General features: G+C 43.5%; 1 protein-coding gene across 1 annotated transcript; it reads right to left on the bottom strand.

Annotated features, from left to right (window-relative positions):
* Nucleotides 1-1,821: 1,821 nt before the first annotated feature.
* On the bottom strand, nt 1,822-14,543 carry LOC102029570 (cytochrome P450 2A13-like). Its single transcript, XM_005414006.1, has 9 exons — nt 14,320-14,543; nt 13,878-14,040; nt 12,804-12,953; nt 12,416-12,576; nt 11,119-11,295; nt 4,044-4,185; nt 3,414-3,601; nt 2,687-2,828; nt 1,822-2,161 (listed from the first exon to the last, which is right to left on the bottom strand). Exons 1-9 carry the CDS (start codon nt 14,497-14,499, stop codon nt 1,980-1,982), a joined length of 1,485 nt encoding a protein of 494 aa, XP_005414063.1. The 5' UTR covers nt 14,500-14,543; the 3' UTR covers nt 1,822-1,979.
* Nucleotides 14,544-19,076: the final 4,533 nt, after the last annotated feature.

The following is a 19,076-nucleotide window of genomic DNA, read 5'->3' on the forward strand; positions in this document are numbered from 1 at the left end:
CAAATGCTGGCGAGGCTGTGGAGAAATAGGAACCCTTCTCCACTGCTGGTGGGAATGCAGACTGGTGAAACCACTGTGGAAATCAGTTTGGAGATTCCTCGGAAAACTAGGTTTAGAGGTCTCATTCAACCCAGCTATTCCCCTTCTTGGTATCTTCCCAGAAGAATTAAAAACATTATGCCACAGCGATATATATACACTCATATTTATAGCAGTACAATTTGTGGGTTTTTTTCCTTTTTTAAATTAGGTGTCTATAAACAAGAAAGCATACATTAATTACATAAAAATAGCTCTCACATAGCAGAGTAAGCCGTCGTATTGTCACTAGCAGCAGCAGTGACACGGCAGGGGCAGAGGCTCTGGAGCATGTAAAGGTTCAAAATGGGGTTTTCCCTTTAACTGAAAAATATCCCTTGAGACTCCTGACGTAAAGCAAGAGGTGCCCCTCAGCCCAGAGTGCGGGGGGAGGGAGCAGAGGTCAAGGCCGGGCTGTGAAAGGGCTGGGGCTCAGCCGAGGGAGGAGACGCCACCAGGACCCCTGCAGGCCACTCCATCCCGCCGGCAGGTGAGCGATTTTCTTCCTCAGTTAAAAACAGCCCAGACAACTGGGATGTGAGAAAAGAGAAGGGAAAGAAGGAGAAATTTTGTATGTAGGTACACACAGGATAGTTAACATAGCTGATCTACTGTCTTCTATTTCTTTGCTAAAGCTGTCAATGAGTCCTTGATTAATCAATATTGCATGTCTCTATTTGTTTTCATGAGAAACCACTTTAAAGATATCAATACATAATACAACAATCATTGTTAATTTCCTACCACTTTATTTGTAACATTGTATTGTCTGTACTGTTCTTTTGCTATTTTGTAAAATGTTGTCTGTCTGTTAATGTTTTCCTCCTTTTATTTTTAAGATAAAAAAAAGCCCAGAAAACAAGACAACTACCAAGTAAGAAAGTTTCTGCAAAAGGAGCCACCATATACATGTATAATACAACGAAGTAAAATGAAAGAAAGTATTTACATGTTAGTGGTTTTTGCATTGGCTACTTCTGTACAGAAAGCAGGGAGTCATGTACAAGTTAGCTGCTCCACAGATGTGAATGTTATTGCTGTTGTTTTTATCCTTCCTTAAAATCTTCTTTCATGATAGAAATAATGAGTACTTAAGCTGAATACACAACCACTGTGATAATGAGTGGGGGCTCTCCTCCCTCCAGAACTTGCACAGGCAGAGGTAGCCCTGGGGATGCCCCAGCCCATGGTCACCCTACATCAGAGTGGCTGAGATGACCCAGCACCCTATAGCAGTACAATTTGTAATAGGTACATCTTGGAAACAACCCAAATGCCCATTGACCAAGGAATGGATTTCTTAAATGTAGTATTTTTATACAATGGAATACTACTGAGCCATTAAAAAGGATAAACTTGAAACTTTCATAGGTAAAAGGATGCAACTTGAGACCATACTCAGTGAAATAAACTAGACTCACACGCATAAACATCTATTGTCTCCTCGGTGTGAGAAACTGAAATTATAAACAAGGTATAGAATATACAGCATATATTGTGAAATGGGAAGTAATTGTTTAGAAGGAAAAAGGAACTAGGAGAGGGGGAAGGAGAAAGGAAGGGAAAAGGGAGAAAAATGAAAGTAGCTACACTATTAGTGTCTCTTATTTCACTAAAATGGAAGATTTAGGCAAATATTGATGGAGAATATTTCTGCCCATATTTGTACTCGGAGTAACTACTTTGAAGATGACAATATGCAATGCATTAACTATTATCCAAGCTTCGAAGAACATACAAGCATCAAAGACAGCACTCTGTTCTCTTTATTCATTCTTCATATTTCAGGCTTTTCTCCTCTTATTTTTGCCCTCTCCCTTAGGCTCATCCCAACTTCCAGCCACACCTTGGCCCCTCTTTTCCCGCCTGTCACTTGCTGTGCCTTGGCGCAGAACCCAGCCTTAGCGGGGCAGGAAGCTCATGGTATAGTTTCTAGGGATGGTGGAAAAGCCCACAAACTGGGGAGACACATCGATGTCCCGAGGCATCTGCTGGGACCTGAAGCGGAAGTTCTGCATGATGGTGGTGAGGAAGAGAAAGAGCTCCATTCTAGCCAGGCCTTCTCCAAAGCAGTACCGCTTTCCTGCAGAGGAGAAGAGGGATGGGTACAAATGAAGTCAGCTCTCACTAATGACTTGCCCCCTGCAGACATTCACTTTTGTTCTCTCGAGTAGATGGGCCTGAAATCTGTGGCCTGAGACATCTTGACAGAAGCAGCTGATCCTCTCTGAGCCTCAGTTGTTCCTGAACAGGCGGTAGGTTCACTGATACCAGAATTAGTAATGGGAAGTTCAGATACCCCCTTCCTAACACGTTCTCACACATAGCTGCTGTGTTGATCTCTCCTGTCTAGGAGACTGAGGAATATTTTGTGTTTTCCTGTAAAGATCTCAGACTCAGTCATGACTTCTTCATCTCTGAAAGAGGTTTGGACTTCCCTTTGGTCTGCATACAGATACTTGGTGCTCAGTATTTCTAGAGATTGCAATTAGGTGGCTGAAGGGTAGATGGGAGAGGAACCCCAAGCTGGAGAAGACTGCTAGGTTCCACCTCAGAGAGGGAAGTCAGAAGGAGTTGTCCCTGTTGGTGTGCAACAGTGGTGTCTTACCAATGGAAAAAGGCATGAAAGCATCACTCTTCTTAAACTGCCCCTTTTCATCCAGGAAATGTTGGGGGTTGAAATCACCAGGGTTGGAGAAGAACTTGGGGTCTCTCAGCACAGACCCCAGGATAGGAAACACTTCAGTGCCCTGTCAGTGAGAGGAATGGGGACTTGATAAAACAGGTTGAGGGATGAATGTTCAGAAAGCCCAAGGACTTTACAGGGGAGAATAAGAGTGCCCCAGGTAAAGAGAATAGGAAAGTAGAGAAATTGGAGTCTTCTGACACAGGACATGTGGGGAGATGAGGTATCGTGTTTTATGGAAGGTGAAGTTTGAGAGACCCATGGCATGAGACCGGGGATGTGCAACACATGTTTGAAGGTGGGAGGTTGGAACAACTTGGACATTCGTGATGGCTAAGAGAGAAATTTTGTAATAATTGGTGCTTATATCTCCCTAGACAGGCCGACCTGGGGAGAAGATTCCTGTACCCAAGGAACAAGTTCTAGGGGGAAAGATTTTATGTCCTTTGAGACAGGCCATTTGTGGGACATGGTGTCAAGTTCCCTGTCAGAAAAAACGTGGGCAAAACACAGGAATCAGAAGTCTCTAAATGGAAAAGCAGAGGGCACACAGAAGTCATGGGGGATTCTGAGTGAGGTAGAGGACAGTAGCTGTAACTGGGGTCCCAGAGAGAGTGTTGGAGGATCCTCTAGCTTATCAGGGTGGCACCTTGGGGATGAGGTAGCCCTGAAACTTGGTGTCCTTGGTGACCCTGTGTGCCACGCCCATGGGGATGATGTCTCCAAATCTTTGAATCTCATGAATCACTGCCTCCGTGTAGGGCATCTTGACCCGGTCTTCGAACTTAGGCTGTCGGTTCCTGCCAATCACTCGATCAATCTCTTCATGGACCTTGGCTGTAGGAGAAGGGGGAAATGTTTAGGTATCCAGTGGCCTCAGAACAGGGATTCTAGTCTGAATATGTTAAGCCCAATGCATGCACATATCCACATATGAGATAGATGTTGACCACAGGAAATAGATTGGCTATAAACTTTGCTGGATTTTGGTCATGTTAACCTGGTCGTGCTAGTTAGGGGAGTCTCAAAGGAGGAGTCTTAAACATTGGTCTGCTGAGGCAGGAAGTGGGACATCTAGGGTTAAGAGGAGCAATTTACAACCAGTTCAGGTAGTAGAAATATACAAACAACTCATGAGACTGGACTGGTGCCGTTCAACTAAATAATCCCTGTGTGTGCACAGCAGGATATGTTTGAAGGTCAAGGGGCATGGGAAAGACAGGGTCCTAGAGGAGGCTAGAGGATCGGTGTCCTCACTTCCCTGCTGCCTCAGCCTTACCCTCCACTTCTGGGTACTTCATGAGCAGCAAAAAACCATAGCGCAGGGTCGTGCTGACAGTCTCTGTGCCCGCAATGAAGAGGTTCAGCGTGGTCATCACCAGGTTCTTCATGAAGAACTCTGAGTTGGGGTTACTTTTCTCCTAAAATTAAAGGACATTTAGACTGTGTCTATCTGCCACTTATTTGTGCAACACTATAGGAATTTTTGCTTTGGATCCACCTATCTTTATGTGAAGACCTAAGGTGACAAGAAGAGCCCTAGATCTACTCTGCTCTCTACAGTTTCCAAGTGTTTACACACTTTGCTGGCTCTGCCTCAGATTCCTTCCTCTGATTCATTGCCTGGCTGGCGATGCATCCCTGAACTAACTTTGTTTTCACTCATTTAATTGTAAGGATGGTTAGAAGAAGAAGTACGGAGACAGACTGTGAGAAAAAAGTGGAGCGGTCAAGATAGCGTGATTCTGACAAAGTAACATCACATTTTTGGGGAGGAAGATGAGAAGGCAGAACAGGGGTTGCCAGCAACTCAGCTTTTTGAGAACAAAGTTCCGCAGTCAAGAGGACAGTGGCTTGTAGAGGAACCCAAATGAGGGAAGGGTACACAGAAACAATAAAAGAACAGACAGAGGAGAAAAAAATAGCATCAAGTGATACAGAACCAGTGGCCCAACACAGCAGAGGAGAACCCATGGCACCACAGACAGCAGCCACTGGCTGCCTCCTGGAAGGCACGTGAAACTAGTAACTTCTCTGCTCATGGAAAAGTGCATCAGGACCAGAAGAATCTTATGCAGCTGAAGACAGTGGGAAGAACACAAGATTCTGCTTCCCCAGTAGCCCGCCAGAGTCAAAAGCTATTGGCTGGCTGCAAGATGATTGCTCCAGGACAAAGTCATGCAGAGGAGGAGCTGGCAGGAACAACATCGTGTGGAAAGCCGGCCATTGGAACCTCAGTCCCAGAGCAGCCCCTTGGTGACTTACACTGCCAAACCCCCAGAGTGGATAAGGGAAGGACAGTCATTGGAGACTGCTGGCAGTTGGAGAGCAGAAGTGGGGGGGACTCCCACTGAGAGGCAGAGACTGATGATCACAGACTCAGTTCCTGCAATCAGGCACCAGTTTCAACCTGAGTTATGCAGAATTGGAAGCTCACACTGGTGCCATGTTCCCACTGCTAAGGGGAGACTTCACTCAAGGTCTATGGTATGTTATTTCTCAAGTAACCCTGATGGTACCACTGTAATGGATTAGGCTGTAAGTGCTGTAGTTGAATCAATTCCACAGGAATAACCCTGTTCAGTGGACAATTTAATGCCAGTGAACTTGTCTGCCGAATCCACCATCACACTCAGGGAGAGGGACAGCAAGAGTTCCTCATCCAGGAACTCAGACTGGGTCAAACTCTGCAAAAACACCTGCAACCTGGCAGAAAGGGTGCACCCTGAGAAAGGGAGCATACCTGAGTCTGAGTTCAGCCCTGTTTTACAGCAGAGGGATCAGAGGAGTAATCGGGGTGTGAACACTCAGACTCTGGCACAGAAGTTACTTGGAAATCACATATGCGGTGTCTCCTTGGACAGCTAATGTGTGCTCTCTTCAGACATCTAATTGGCTACATTTTGGGATGTTTCTTGAGTTATTTAGTAACATGGGGTTATGTTGTTTTATGGTTTTATGTGTATGTTAGGTTGTTATACTTGCATATTTGTTCTTTTACTGGGTCTGATTTAGTAGGTGTCTGGGTTCTCTCCCTCTTCTCAGCTCCTTATCTAGTTTCTTCACCTCAAACCCCTGAGATGATGTTAACATATTTCTTTATTCTTCTTCCAAACATGTAGACTCCAATTGCCAAGTTTTAAAATTGATCATATTTAATCCACTACCTTTGCTCCTATCTTCTCTAGTACTACTCCTTGATCCTCCCCATCCTAAGCCTTTGGCTCTTCCACATCTTACCCAGATTATTGTCCCCTTTATAAGCAAGTTTTGATAACCACATAGCTTTCCTCAGTCACAAAGTGAGCCCCCTTCCCCATATCTCACCTTTGTCCTCACCAAATGTCCTCTGAAAATTCAATACTAAACCCTCAACTCAACTAAGATCCTCCAATAAAATCGGGACCCACACCAATCTTTTCTTCTCATCCACCACAAGTCTCCCTTTCAAACCTCCCCATTAGTGCCTAACAGGACTCACACCACCATCCCCTATTCTCTCCACCCCATCTTATTTACCTCTCTTCAGGGCAACCACAGGTAATAAAAATTCTTAGTGTGCACAGAAGATAGACAAAGAGAGAAGAGTAACTCCAAGAACTATCATATAGAAATGTGGCAAGATTGAATCTGTGGTGCTGTTATAAATAGAGGCACTTCTTTTGGCAAAACAAAGGGACAGAGTCTAAATCACATAAAGGAAATAACACAAGGAGTAGATACTAGCACTGGACATACAAAGCTGAAAATTATTCACCAGGAGACAACATCCTGTGAAGCAGCTCATATGAGCTAAAAAGGCTCCAGTCCCCAACCTGCAGTAACTGCCAATATAATTTTCAAAAGACTGTTATATATATCACAGATTCAAGTAGGAGAGTGGAGAAACAAGAAAACAGAAGATCTGCATACCACCACCACCCCAAACCCTAAGGCAGAACAATGTGGTCACAAAGAAACGAGAAAACAAATACTAGATAGCAGAAATCTATGGAAAGTTCTTAGAAGGCATGTAGAAAATAGGTGAGTTCAAAGAGGAAATGAACCAAAACTTTCTAGCAGTTACACTCAACATGCCCACAATAAATTTTGGGGAAATAGGAAAAAAATTGGATGAGGAAAACAAAACAGATCAAAATTTGAATGAGAAATTCAACGAGGATGTGGGATCCTGGAAAGGTGTCAAACAAAAATACCTGGAATAAAAAATAGTATAGAATTCGTACACTGCAGAAATGAACAATGGAAAGCAGGAGTGCCTGACACTGAGGACAAAATAGTGGATTATGATAAACAGCTCAAAGAAGTAAAAAAGACAATTAAAGAACAACAGAAGGCTACCCAGCATCTACTAGATGACAATAAGAAGACCAATATAAGGCCAATCAGAGTTAGAGAAAATCTAGAGGATTGCACGTGTGGTTTGACCATCATGCTTGCAGAAATTATGAAAGAAACTTTCCTAAATATAGGAAAATGGTTTAAAATACAAGTAAGTGATTCTCATAGAACACTAAGCAATTTTGTTGAAGGAGAAGTTCACAAAGGCACATCCTCAAAAAACTCACAGATATCAAGCAAAAAATTAGAATTTTAAAGGCAACCAGAGAAAGACAATAATTCACATATGAAGGTAAACCAATTAAAATCAGAACAAGGGGCTGGGGATTTAGCTCAGCGGCCAAAGCACCTGCCTGGCATGCACAAGGTCGTGAGTTTGGTTCCCGGTACCGGAGAAAAACAAAAAAATAAAAATAAAATAAAATAAAATCAGAACAGACTTCTAGGCTCAAACTCTGAAAGCCAGAAGTCCTTGGAGTGATATATTTCAAGCTCTAAGAGCCAATAACTCACATTAACCTACCCAGCAAATCTATCCCTCAAAGTACATAGATATAGAAGGTAAATTTTCCCTAAAATCAGGAACAAGTATGACCACTATCACCTCTTCTATTCAACATAGTGCTTGAAACATTAGCCAGAGCAACTACACAAGAAAAAGAAACAAAAAGGATACATATAGGAAGGGAAGAACTCAAATTTTATCACTATTTGCAGATGACATGATACTCTATAGAGAAAATGCCAAGAACTCCACCAAAAAATGCAATTAGTAAGTAACTGCAGCAAAGCAGCAGGATAAAAGATCCATACACAAAAATCATTATTAGCATTTGTATATACCAACAATGTGTATATCATTGTGTATATCAACAATTAATAGGATGGGAAGGAAATTGTGAAAAAAAATATCACTCACAGTAACTTCAAGAAAAAGGAAATATCTAGGAAGTAACCTAACCAAGGAAATGAGAGGCCTCTACAAACAAAACTACAGTCATCTGAAAAAGGACATTGAGAAGGACATCAGAAAATGGAAAGATGTTTCTCACTCCTGGACAGGCAGAACCATTATTGTCAAAATGGCTATAATTCCAAAACTCTTATACAGATTCAGTGCAATCCCAATCAAAATACCAACAGTATAGTTTACAGATCTGGAGAAAACAGTTCTAAAATTCATAGAGAACCAGAAGAAACCAGAATGGCAAAGGTACTTTTGGGCAATAAGACCAAAGCAGGTAGCATAGCAGTATCTGACTTCAAGCTGTTCTACAAAGCAATAATGATCAAAATGGCATGGTAACAGAACAAAAACAGGTACATGAATCAATGAAACTAAATTGAGGATAGAGAAACCTCCCCATACATACTCAACTACTTGATCTTTGACAAAGTGTCCAAAAGCTTATGCTGGAGGAAAGATAGTCTACTCAACAACTGCTGCTGGGAAAACCGTTTATCTGTTTGTAGAAGAATAAAACTGGACCTGTATCTTCAATATACTAAATTAAAATCAAAATGGATCAAAGATCTAAGCATTGAAAAGAAACATTAAACCTTCTGGAAGATAGTAACAGTAAAACACTAGAAAACATAGATGTAGAAAAGGATTTTCTAAACTGAACATCAATCACACAAGAAATAGTAGCAAGGAGCAACAAATGGGATTGTGTCCGGCTAAAAAGATTCTGTACAGCAAAAGAATCAGTGGAGCAGAGAGAGAAGCTACAGAATGGAAAAAAGGATTTGCCAGCTACTTCTCAGAAAGACTAATATCTAAGCTGTACAAAGATGTAAGAAAACAAAAAAAAAACACCCAAAACATAAAATCAAGCCCCCACTAAACTCTGAAAATGAAAGACCTACTCAAGAAATGGGTTAGAGAAATGAAATATAAATGGTCAACAAATATATTAAAAAATGCTCAACACCTCTGGCTACTAGAGAAATACAAATTAAAAGAACACGAAGATTCCATCTTACTCTGCAAAGAATGACAACCCTTAAGACATCAAACAATGACAAATTCTGGTGAGGCTGTGGTGAAAAAGGAACCACCTTGCATTGTTGGTGGAGATGCAGACAAGTATAACCATCATGGAATTCAGTATGGAAATCTCTCAAAGAACGGAATTTAGAAATTCCATATAACCCAGCTATTGCTCTGCTAAGTATCTTCCCCAAATCCTACTACAGTGGTACATGCACATCAATGTTTATAGCAACATGATTTGCATAGCTAAATCCTGGAAGGAGTCTGTACACCTATCAACAGAGGACTTGATAAAGAAAATGTGGTATTTATATAGTATAGCAAAACACAACTTGGTCATAAAGAATGACAAGTTTGAGACATTTGTAGGAAAATGGATGCACCTAGGAAATATAATGTCAAGTAAAATAAACCAGACTCACAAGCTTAAATACCGTATTGTATTTCTCATTTGTGTGAAGCAAAACACAAAGAAATAAAATGATAAAGTATATGGAAAGAAAGGGACAAGGGGACAAATCTCTTGGAATAGGCAAAAGGTCCAAGGGAACAAGGGTGAATGGTAGGGGTAATGAGGGAAAAGGGAAATAAGAGAAATAAAGATGTGCCATGTAAGGAATCTAAAAATACCAATTCATGTAAACACTACATGTCATAAGTTAAGCTCAGAAAAATAATGTCAGCAAGTATAAAAAGGAGGCTAGGGGAACCCAAAGTGGAAGGATAAGGGAGAGGGAAGGGGGAGGGGTTAAAAAAACAGTCTGTGAGATATATATGTAACCAATCTTCAAGATGGTTGTAAACTGCATGAATTGCAAACATGCCCTCGTTAAAATTTTTTAAAAATTAAAAACACATTCTCTGTGATGTTATTAAGTGGGAACGCCTGACTCCCTTTGCTATTTAAGTTCATGTGAAGGAATCCCCTCCCTGATCCATGAAAATTTAGGCTCCATAAATCTCAATATTGATTTCAAATGCTGAGAGACTGACATACAGATGAGGATGGGGATCCCCAATTACCAAACTGTAAAGCTAGATAACTTGTCCCACAAGTGCAACTGATGACAGGGTAAAGATCAGAGAGCATGGTGGCTAACAGCACCAGCCATAGAGTCAGATAGGTGAGCATTGGACTAGTGCCCTCCGCTTACTTACTGTGTGACCCGACAAAAGCCACATAGACTCTCTGAGCATGAATTTCCACATCTGTAAAATTGTGGGTATAATAGCTCACAATTCTATAGCTGTTGTGGCAGGCTCCTATCAGTTGGGACCAAACAGCTGTAGGGGGCTGCCTTGAGTTGAACGTACCTAATCAGTTTCAAACTTCTTACACCATAGGATGTATATAAATTATATATGTATATATATACACTCACACAGAGGCAGATATAGACACAGACATCACAGACATGGACACAGATATGGACACGGGCATGGACACAGGCAGACATAGACATAGATAAAATAGGGGCAGCAGGCAGATTGAATATGAGAGAGGTAGTATTGGAACAGAGATGGAGAAAACCACTTTCTTTTACCTATAAACTTACTGTGTAGCCACCATTGTAAGTTCCTCTTGCCTCAGAGTCCCCTATCTATAAACTGAAGAAGGGCTTACCCCAAAGAGCCTTACCAGCTGCATCTTGCCATAATTTCCACCCCTAAGAACACTCTCTCATCCTATGATTGCCTAGACTCCAACCAGTTCTGAACTTCAGAGTTCATGACACTGAGCTCCCCTTCCCTTTAAGGGCAATTGTGGGTGCTAAATTGGTTAATACAGTCAAACACTTATAATAGTGGCTGGCACATGGCAGTACCTGTACAGCGAATACTGTCATGGTTTCCATCACATACCCTGCTTGTTTCTAAGGACTCAGCAGACGAAATAGTGATGGGGATGGTGAGGATTATTATGATCCAGGCTATTAGGAATGGGACTCAGTTCCCTCCACCAGCCTGATACTGTCTGCCTGGCTTTGCACCTCCCCACCCTGGCTGCTGGGTGTACCTCTTGCATGCGGATGAGAAAGGAGTCGATGAAGTTCCGTGGGGCATTGGGGTCCAGTGTGCGCTGGTTCTGCTCCACCTTCTTAACTATAAAATTCTTCAGCTTCTTCAAGTTTTTAAAGGCCTGTTGCTGTGGTCCAGGCAGGTACTTCATCACTGATGTGAAAAACTCAAACAGCTTTGGGTTGAGGAGAGAATACAACAGAAGAACATCTTTCACTGCTTCAAAACACCAGGTCTTCAGCTGGGGTCGTATGCATGTTTCATATGAGTTATGTGTACAGGCTGTCATCCAAGAATTTTGGTGAGATGAACTGTGGTCCCATCCAACTTTCAGATATTCAAGTGATGGTGATAGGAGCACAAATCTAGGCTTTCTAATACTAGAGTGGGCTTGAGTAAGAAGACATGTAGTTATTGAGCTGTTCAGGTGGTATGCCATGCGGGGATGGTTACCTAGGAGGTTAAGCATTTTGTAGGGCTACTGGAGACAGCTGTGCAGATACTTATGGGGTTTGGATTGCAGACTTCTGGACACATGTTCAGGCATGGACTGTGGCTGTGTTGCAGGTGTAAAAGTGGAGGAGACACTTGTTCAGGGCTTTTGTTTGGATGGGGTGCACAATGGGACCTTTTATGGTGTGTTGCGGGGAGGAAACATGTCTGGGTGATTGAAATCAGTCTGTCTAAATATTTATATGATTTGTGTCTTTCTAGGAGTACCTGTGGTTATGTTCATGTACTCAAGTGTGATGAGGAGGGGTTTACCTAGGTATTCCAGGGGTCTGTTTGCAGATAACTGTGCAGGGGTCAAATGATTGAGTTGGGTTGAGTATTTCAGCACCAGGTCTTTAGGTATTCAGGAGGGACTGAAGCAGTCAGTCACTAGGTGCTAAAATGTTAAGAAGGATTTTAAGAAGAAGCCCTAGGGGCTGGGGATTTGGCTCAGTGGCAAAGCGCCTGCCTGGCAAGTGCAAGGTCGTGAGTTCGGTTCCCAGTACCGGAGAAAAACCAAAAAAAAAAAAAAAAAAAAGAAGAAGCCCTAAGGCAACTGAGAAGAGGGCACTTATCTTGCCTACAGCATCTATGTTTGGACCTGTTTGAAATAGTCAGCTGCCCTATAGACTGTACATTGAGCACATCTTCTGGGTTTGGGGCACTTCTTCAACTTTCAAGAGTGGGGCTCTTTTTGAGGGGGTCATTTATGAAGACTGATCAGAGTTTAAGGCACTGGTGGCCATGTGAGGGTGCAGTGGACAGCTTGAGGTAGTGGAGGGACCCTGGCTAGAGCACATTACCTGCCCAGTGGAAGTAGCTGTGAAGGTGAAGCTTCGGAGCATCATTCCCAAAAGCCACAGAAACTCTTTGTCCTCATAGTCAAAGCGGTCCCCAAAGACAATGGAGCAAATGACATTGGAAACTGCTTGGCTCATGTAGAAGGTGGGATCTATGAAGTTGCCTGAAAGTCAGGGAGAGATCATGATTAGGGAGAATTCGGTTGGGTAGACTAATGCCTATCTGAGAACTTGAGCAGGCCCTGCAATGATGAGCCATCTTCCAGCACCAAACATGTAGCTGAGAGTAAGGGCACACTTCCCCAAGTCTCTATCCCACACCTCAACACATACGTCTCTGTGTTGGATGTTTTCCTTTTCTTCACTGCACACTCCTGGGTCCCCTACTCACCACCTGTGTTCTGTAATGCTTGGACAATAAAGCCCGCCTCCTCCTGTATGCGCTCCTCAATGCCACGCTTGCCCACGCCAAAGTCTCGCAGAGTTGAGATGGAGAAGCGTCTCAGTTGTTTAGCACGCTCCCCATTGCTGAACACGACACCTGGTGAGGTGATCACAGAGGTGCTGAGAGGTGAGAGACGCAGAGACAAGGAGAGGTCATGGAACACCCCTAGGGGGGCTTTGGAGAGTTGGGTTGTTTTATGGAGAGAGACAGAGTGGTTGAAAGATGGCAGCAGGGTCTGAGTGAAAAAACAGATAGCAAGAGGTTGGGAGATTTCCCAAATCAGAGTGGGTGTCAGAGACAGGCAGAAAGTGTGAGAATCAAAAGACACACATCTGGAAGGAAAGGCAAAAATACAAGACAAATATACTGAGGAACAAGGTACACAGGACCAATGGAGGGAAAGCCAGGAAGGTAGGAGAGAGAAGGCTATGGAGGGGATATGAGACTGTTCATATCTGCAGGTAAGTGTAAAAATGATGAAGGAGTTTTAACTAAGCTGTGGGACAGAGAGAAATTGTGAGAAGGAAACAGAATCTTCAGAGAGGAGACACTGTTGTCAGGAGATGAGGCAAGGGGACCTGGAAGTAGACACTGTGTGAGATTTTGTACAAGAAGGAGGAAGGGAGGCAGAAGGAGACAGCACAAACCATGGAAAAGCACAGAAGCTGAAGTTGAGAAAAAGAGCAGATAAAGTTAGAGGAGCAGCACTCCAATAGTGGAATTGGAAGGGGGTCTACTGCATGAAGAGATCTAGTGAAGAGACTGGACACCTGGTGATAGAGAACAGGGAGACAGGTGTAGAGGCAGAGGGAGACTGAATGCAGCACTGGAGCTTTAATCCAGGCAAAGAACGACAGACAGGAGCAGCAGTGAAATCTCAGAGCACAACTGGTGTTTACCAAGGGCCAGGTGAAAACTTTCCACAAACTTGAGCGTGCAGGTGCATCAGCAGGGAAGGCAGAGGAAATGGCACCCACCAACTCTACCTAGTCCAAAGTCCCCACGTTTTAGCTTACTCACCATGGTTCTCAAAGATCCATCCAAAGGTGGCCTGCTCCCCTCGCCCGCTGAAAGCATCAGCCTGGTCCAGAAGAGCCTCCTTCACTGCATCGTAGCCACAAAGAACCACAACTCGGCGAGTGCCCATGTGGATGGTGAACACGGGGCCGTAGCGCTCTCTGATCTGATGGGGGTGGTGGGAGCCATTAGAGGACTCATTCTCAGAACTGGCACATTAGGCAGCAGGCAGGGGCTGAGGTGCATATTTCCCAGGGTTGACAGTCAAGGGGAGAAACATCTCAAGTTGCTTTTTTTTCTCTAGCTGGGGACTGTTGCACATACAAAACTCTGCATTCCAGAACTATTGGTTTCCTAGTCAACTGCTTGTAAACAGCCTCACACAAGCCCTGCAAGTCTGCCAGCCCCGTGCCCGGTGCTTTCCATCCATCCCCTGCCTGTGCACCTTCATGATGGAGGTGTACATCTGTTCTGTATCCAGCTGCAGGTAGTTCCCAATGAAGGGCAGTGGGGTGGGTCCAGGAGGCAGCTTTCCAGAGAGCTTTCTCTGTCTCCAGGTGGACATCAGAAGGATTACACACAGGCAGGCCAAGAGAGCCACCAGAAGCAGCCCTGAGGCCAGCATAATGGCAGCGAGGGTGAGCGTCAGATGATGGTGGCTGGCATGGCTTGCCTTTTTATCTTCTGGGAGAGAATGCTGGCCTTTGATCCTGATTATATTGTTTCTCAACTCAAGTGTGCAATCAGCACGCACCCTACTGAGGTTGCAACAGAAACAGTCAGGAGGGGGAGGGGACCCCAGGGGTGTGTCACACTCAGTGTCCATCAGCCTGAATTTGTAGCATCTGCCCCAGAAATAACACAGGGCTGAGAATGGAAGGAAGGAGGGCAGTAGGTAAACTCTGGAATTTAGGATCTGAAGTATTTGCATACAGTAGCTCTTTAGGTGTGTTTGGGATCTCAAATTCAAATGGGAATTCAGTATGTAGATATGGCGATGAAGGTCAGAATATCAAGTACCGCATTTCACTGGAATGAGAAAGGATCGTGAATGTCTGGCCCGAGACCTTCCAAGGACAAATGTGAGTTTAAGCAAATCATGAGGGGAGATTCTGGGGTTTGGGATTTGAGGATTTTGGAATAAGGGTTCGGAGTTCTGCATGTGCAGTTCCTGGAGGAGAAAGCATGTACTTCATCGTGTACCCTACGGGGTTCCAGGAACTGGAGTCAGGCAGTACCTGAGTCCAGGTGTTTACCCTCTTTATTTTCATCTGCTGCTGTCTTCTTCAAGCCCAGTGCCCCATGGATCCCTCACTGGGAGGCCAGGTTCGATACCAAGGACTGAGAACCTTAATGCCCATGGATGTCTGGTAAGGGCCTTGAAGACCTGAGTCACGTTTCAGTGGAATTGCTGGAGAAGAGCAATGCAGGGATCTATTTGGCCAAGGGCTGGCCAGGTCTTTTGAAATAACAGTGACAACCATGAATACAGTAGAAAATCTCAGCCTTCCTAAAGGTGGTATTTAGGGAAAGTACCACAGGATTCTTCTTCAGACTCTTAGAGAAGGTCAGCAGATTCACTGGATCATTTTAAGTATTAGTGTCATCAGTAGGATGAATGCCTCCAGTGTTAGTGACTTTTCCCATTGCTGAGACAAAATACCTGAGTCCAAAATGAATGATGGAAAGGTCTGCTTAGCTCACAGCTTTTAGAAGTTTCAGTTCATGGATGACTGCCTTGAGGTGACAGCGTCAGGGCAGAGGGGGCTTCACAGAGGGGAAACAGTTCAGGGAAGGCAGAAGGAGGTAACAAAAGCAGCACAGCACAAATGACAAGTGACCACAGGCAGCACTCTCTCTTCCTTATATTCTGTCCAGGATACCTGGACAGATACATCTTAGGGCAGCTATCACTCATTGGACTTGCTGTTGTCCTTTGCCAGGGCTATGACAAAATAACCAGCGAACTAATTTAGCAATCACACACCCTTGATTTCTGCATCACACTCAATCCCAGCAGCACATTCTCTAGATCCAGCCACCTCTGAAAAGCCACACCTATGACCACACAAAGCTTTCCTGGGAGATTTAGACATAAGTCGTAAGCTTCCCAATTTACATATAGGTGTACTGGCAATATACAAGAGAGGGTGCCAGCAGCTGTATAAGTGAGAGGCCCTTAAGTCCAAGGCCTTTATCTCCTGTCTCTCCTACTCTGCAATCTCAGATGCCCCATTTATGAGCCTTCTTTTCCAACATCATGTGAAGGGAGAAATTATGAAGGGAATGTCATAGCAGTACCTGAGGTCCCCCTTAGGAGCAACTCCTGGTTTGTTGAGGACTAATATGAACAGGCAAATGAAATTTTGGCATGAGAGACTCTGGTGAACTCCAATGTTAGGCTCAGAAGTAGACCCTGGAATGGTAGATAGCATGTGTTATTGAACACTGGTGTCTTGAGCTTGGCCTCAACTCCTCTGGCAGGACTTGGATGGGCTGTGGAAAGTTGGTGGCTGGATGAGTGGCCCTACTGCCCTCTCCTCCTAAAAATTCTTTTGAATAATGACACAGTTACACTTTGGTGGGTTTGTTGTATTCCAGGAGCATACAGTCTTCAAAGCTTTGTAGTGATGGGCCTGGTGCATCATCAGTCATGTTGGGGTCACCCAGGTAGTAAGAAAGGAAGCTGGGATTTGAGCTCTTCCCATATTTCTTCATTCCCTATTTCACTCTACCCTAGGTGCCCCATGAGGATCAAGCATGTATTTCCTGAGATTGGCTTCATTATTGGCCATAGATTTACTCTGGCATGTTCTGACATGGGTTTTTGGAAGAGCCAAGGAGGAAGTAGCATTAGTTTGGCATGGAGATTATCTCCATCCATGCACCACTTTTGAAAAGAGCTGGCACTGATCTTGATACCAAGGTAGTATTAGTGCAGTATCTTCTGGTGCTGAGACGGCTCTGAGAATACTTCCTGGTGCTCACTGTTTTACCTTTGGAAAAGCATAGATGAGGCATCATACAGAAGCCAAGGCTGATCTTACCATGTCTGCCATGGTGTAGGTAAGATGTGATATCAGACATGGAGGGTCTTAGATTGGCTCAGCACATCTCAGCAGGACCCAGGTGGGCTGTGGGGATGATTTAGTGGTACAATATCCAGGGTTGGACCCTGCCACAACACCTCCAGCTTGGAGAAATGGAGATGGGCATGTTTAGCATCTCTGGTGCTGACCTCTTCTTGCAAATATTTGAGCCTGTTAGACTCTGGCATCTGTGAAGTGAGACCAAGGGCACAGTGGAGGGAGGGAACTTTGTGGATTTTGGAGGGTGATGAAGCTGGATTAATGCAGGTTTGACAGTTTTTAGTCTTTGAGTCAGCATGATTTTGCATAATTTCTCACTATCCCTGTGAGGCAGAGATCAATGACTTCCCACAAGGCCTGTGAGGTTCAGACAGGGCATTTATTTACCCATGTGTCACACAGATCAATGAAAGACGCTTGGACTCATGATGAAGCACAAGTGGTTGGAGAATTTTTTTGACTGTATATGATGAGTAATCACAAAATAACTGTTTGAATGCAAGCCACAGGTGAAGGGGAATTAATTATGACTTACATTAGTATTTGAAAAGCTCAACCACATCAAAACATTGGAGAATTGTCTTGTGAAACCTCATGTACTTGTGCTCCAGGTTAAACAAGTTTCTAACCTGAACTCTTCATATTCAGCCTGTCACTTGTCCCCTATATTCATTGAACTATCTTGAAATAAATCCCAGAGCTCATATTCTAACTGTACATTTAGCCACTAATATATGAAAGAGAACTCTCTCAAAACTTACTAAATTCCATGGCAAACTAACATTAATATTTTGTTCATTGTTTTGTAAAATTTTAAACAAGAATTCAAATGTTGTATACATGGTTCAGCAAAATAAAAGTCAAAATGATCCTCTCACTTAGAAGTTAAGAACCCTTAATCTGGCTGGGGATATTGCTCAGTGGCATAAGCACTTGCCTGGCAAATGCAAGGTCATGAGCTCGATCTCCAGTACCCCCCCCCCGCAAAAAAAAAGAACTCTTAATCTAAAACAAGCAAAAGAAAAGAGTGCAGGGGCTGGGGATTTAGCTCAGCGGCAAAAGCGCCTGCCTGGCAAGCGCAAGGTCGTGAGTTCGGTTCCCGGTACCGGAGAAAAACCAAAAAAAAAAAAAAAAAAAAAAAGAGTGGAGGCAGAATTGAATACAGAAATATTAGCGAGCATACCAACAAAGCCAACATGGCACTCACACGAATGCAGACACACAGCCCAACAGAATAGAGTCCTTGCGGTTAGGCACAGGGTAGGGCTTCCTCAAGACGAATCCAACTGCACCAAAAATAATGGTAAGTATCAACAAGTGAGCCTATGCCAAATTCCAAAGTTTCTGCACAGCAAGGGAGAACTAATAGAGTTATGTATGGCACTTTCCCTTCTTCTTGACTTCATCATGGCTACACTATCTGCCCTCAAACAGGGAGCCCTACCTAGCACAGTCACGTACCTGGCATGGTGTCAACAGCAGTGACTCAGCTGGGATGAACTCCAGATCTCATCCCAGAGACACTTTCTCCTTTCCCAAGCAGACAGGCTCCTTCCAAGGCCCAGGACGTCAGCAGTACATATTTTCTCCACATCTGGACATGAAACTCATCCCAGTTAGACCAAATACTAGCTCACAAACTAAGGCTCTATACATTTGATTCATACCTTATGAAGTGATTTGTGTGGCTATAGTGGAATGAAACTACAGATCAATTACAAATCAATTTCCTTCCAGTAGGGAAGTTGCAAAATATATAAGTATGTAGAAATTTTTAAAAACATAGTTTAAGCCAGGCATAATGATCCATGCTTATAATCCCAGCACTCTGAGAGGCTGAGGCAGGAGGACTGCAAGTACAAGCCCAGCCTGTACAATTTAACAATTAGGCAGACCCTGTCTTGAAATCACAACAATAATAAAAAACTGAAATGAGATGTAGTTTAAGCAATTTCTTTTAAGGGCAGGTAAAAGTGAAGCTTGTGACACAAGTCATGAAGTTTTAATATATGTATTCCTTGTGAAAATCGTAAGTATTTCTAACTAAAATCACATGTGTCAAACAACTGTGAATGGAAGCAGAAAACACAATGGAAATTATGGGATATGCAAC

This window comes from Chinchilla lanigera, unplaced genomic scaffold (assembly GCF_000276665.1).
Source record: "Chinchilla lanigera isolate Chin_1 unplaced genomic scaffold, ChiLan1.0 scaffold00177, whole genome shotgun sequence".
NCBI classification, from domain to species: Eukaryota; Metazoa; Chordata; class Mammalia; order Rodentia; family Chinchillidae; genus Chinchilla; species Chinchilla lanigera.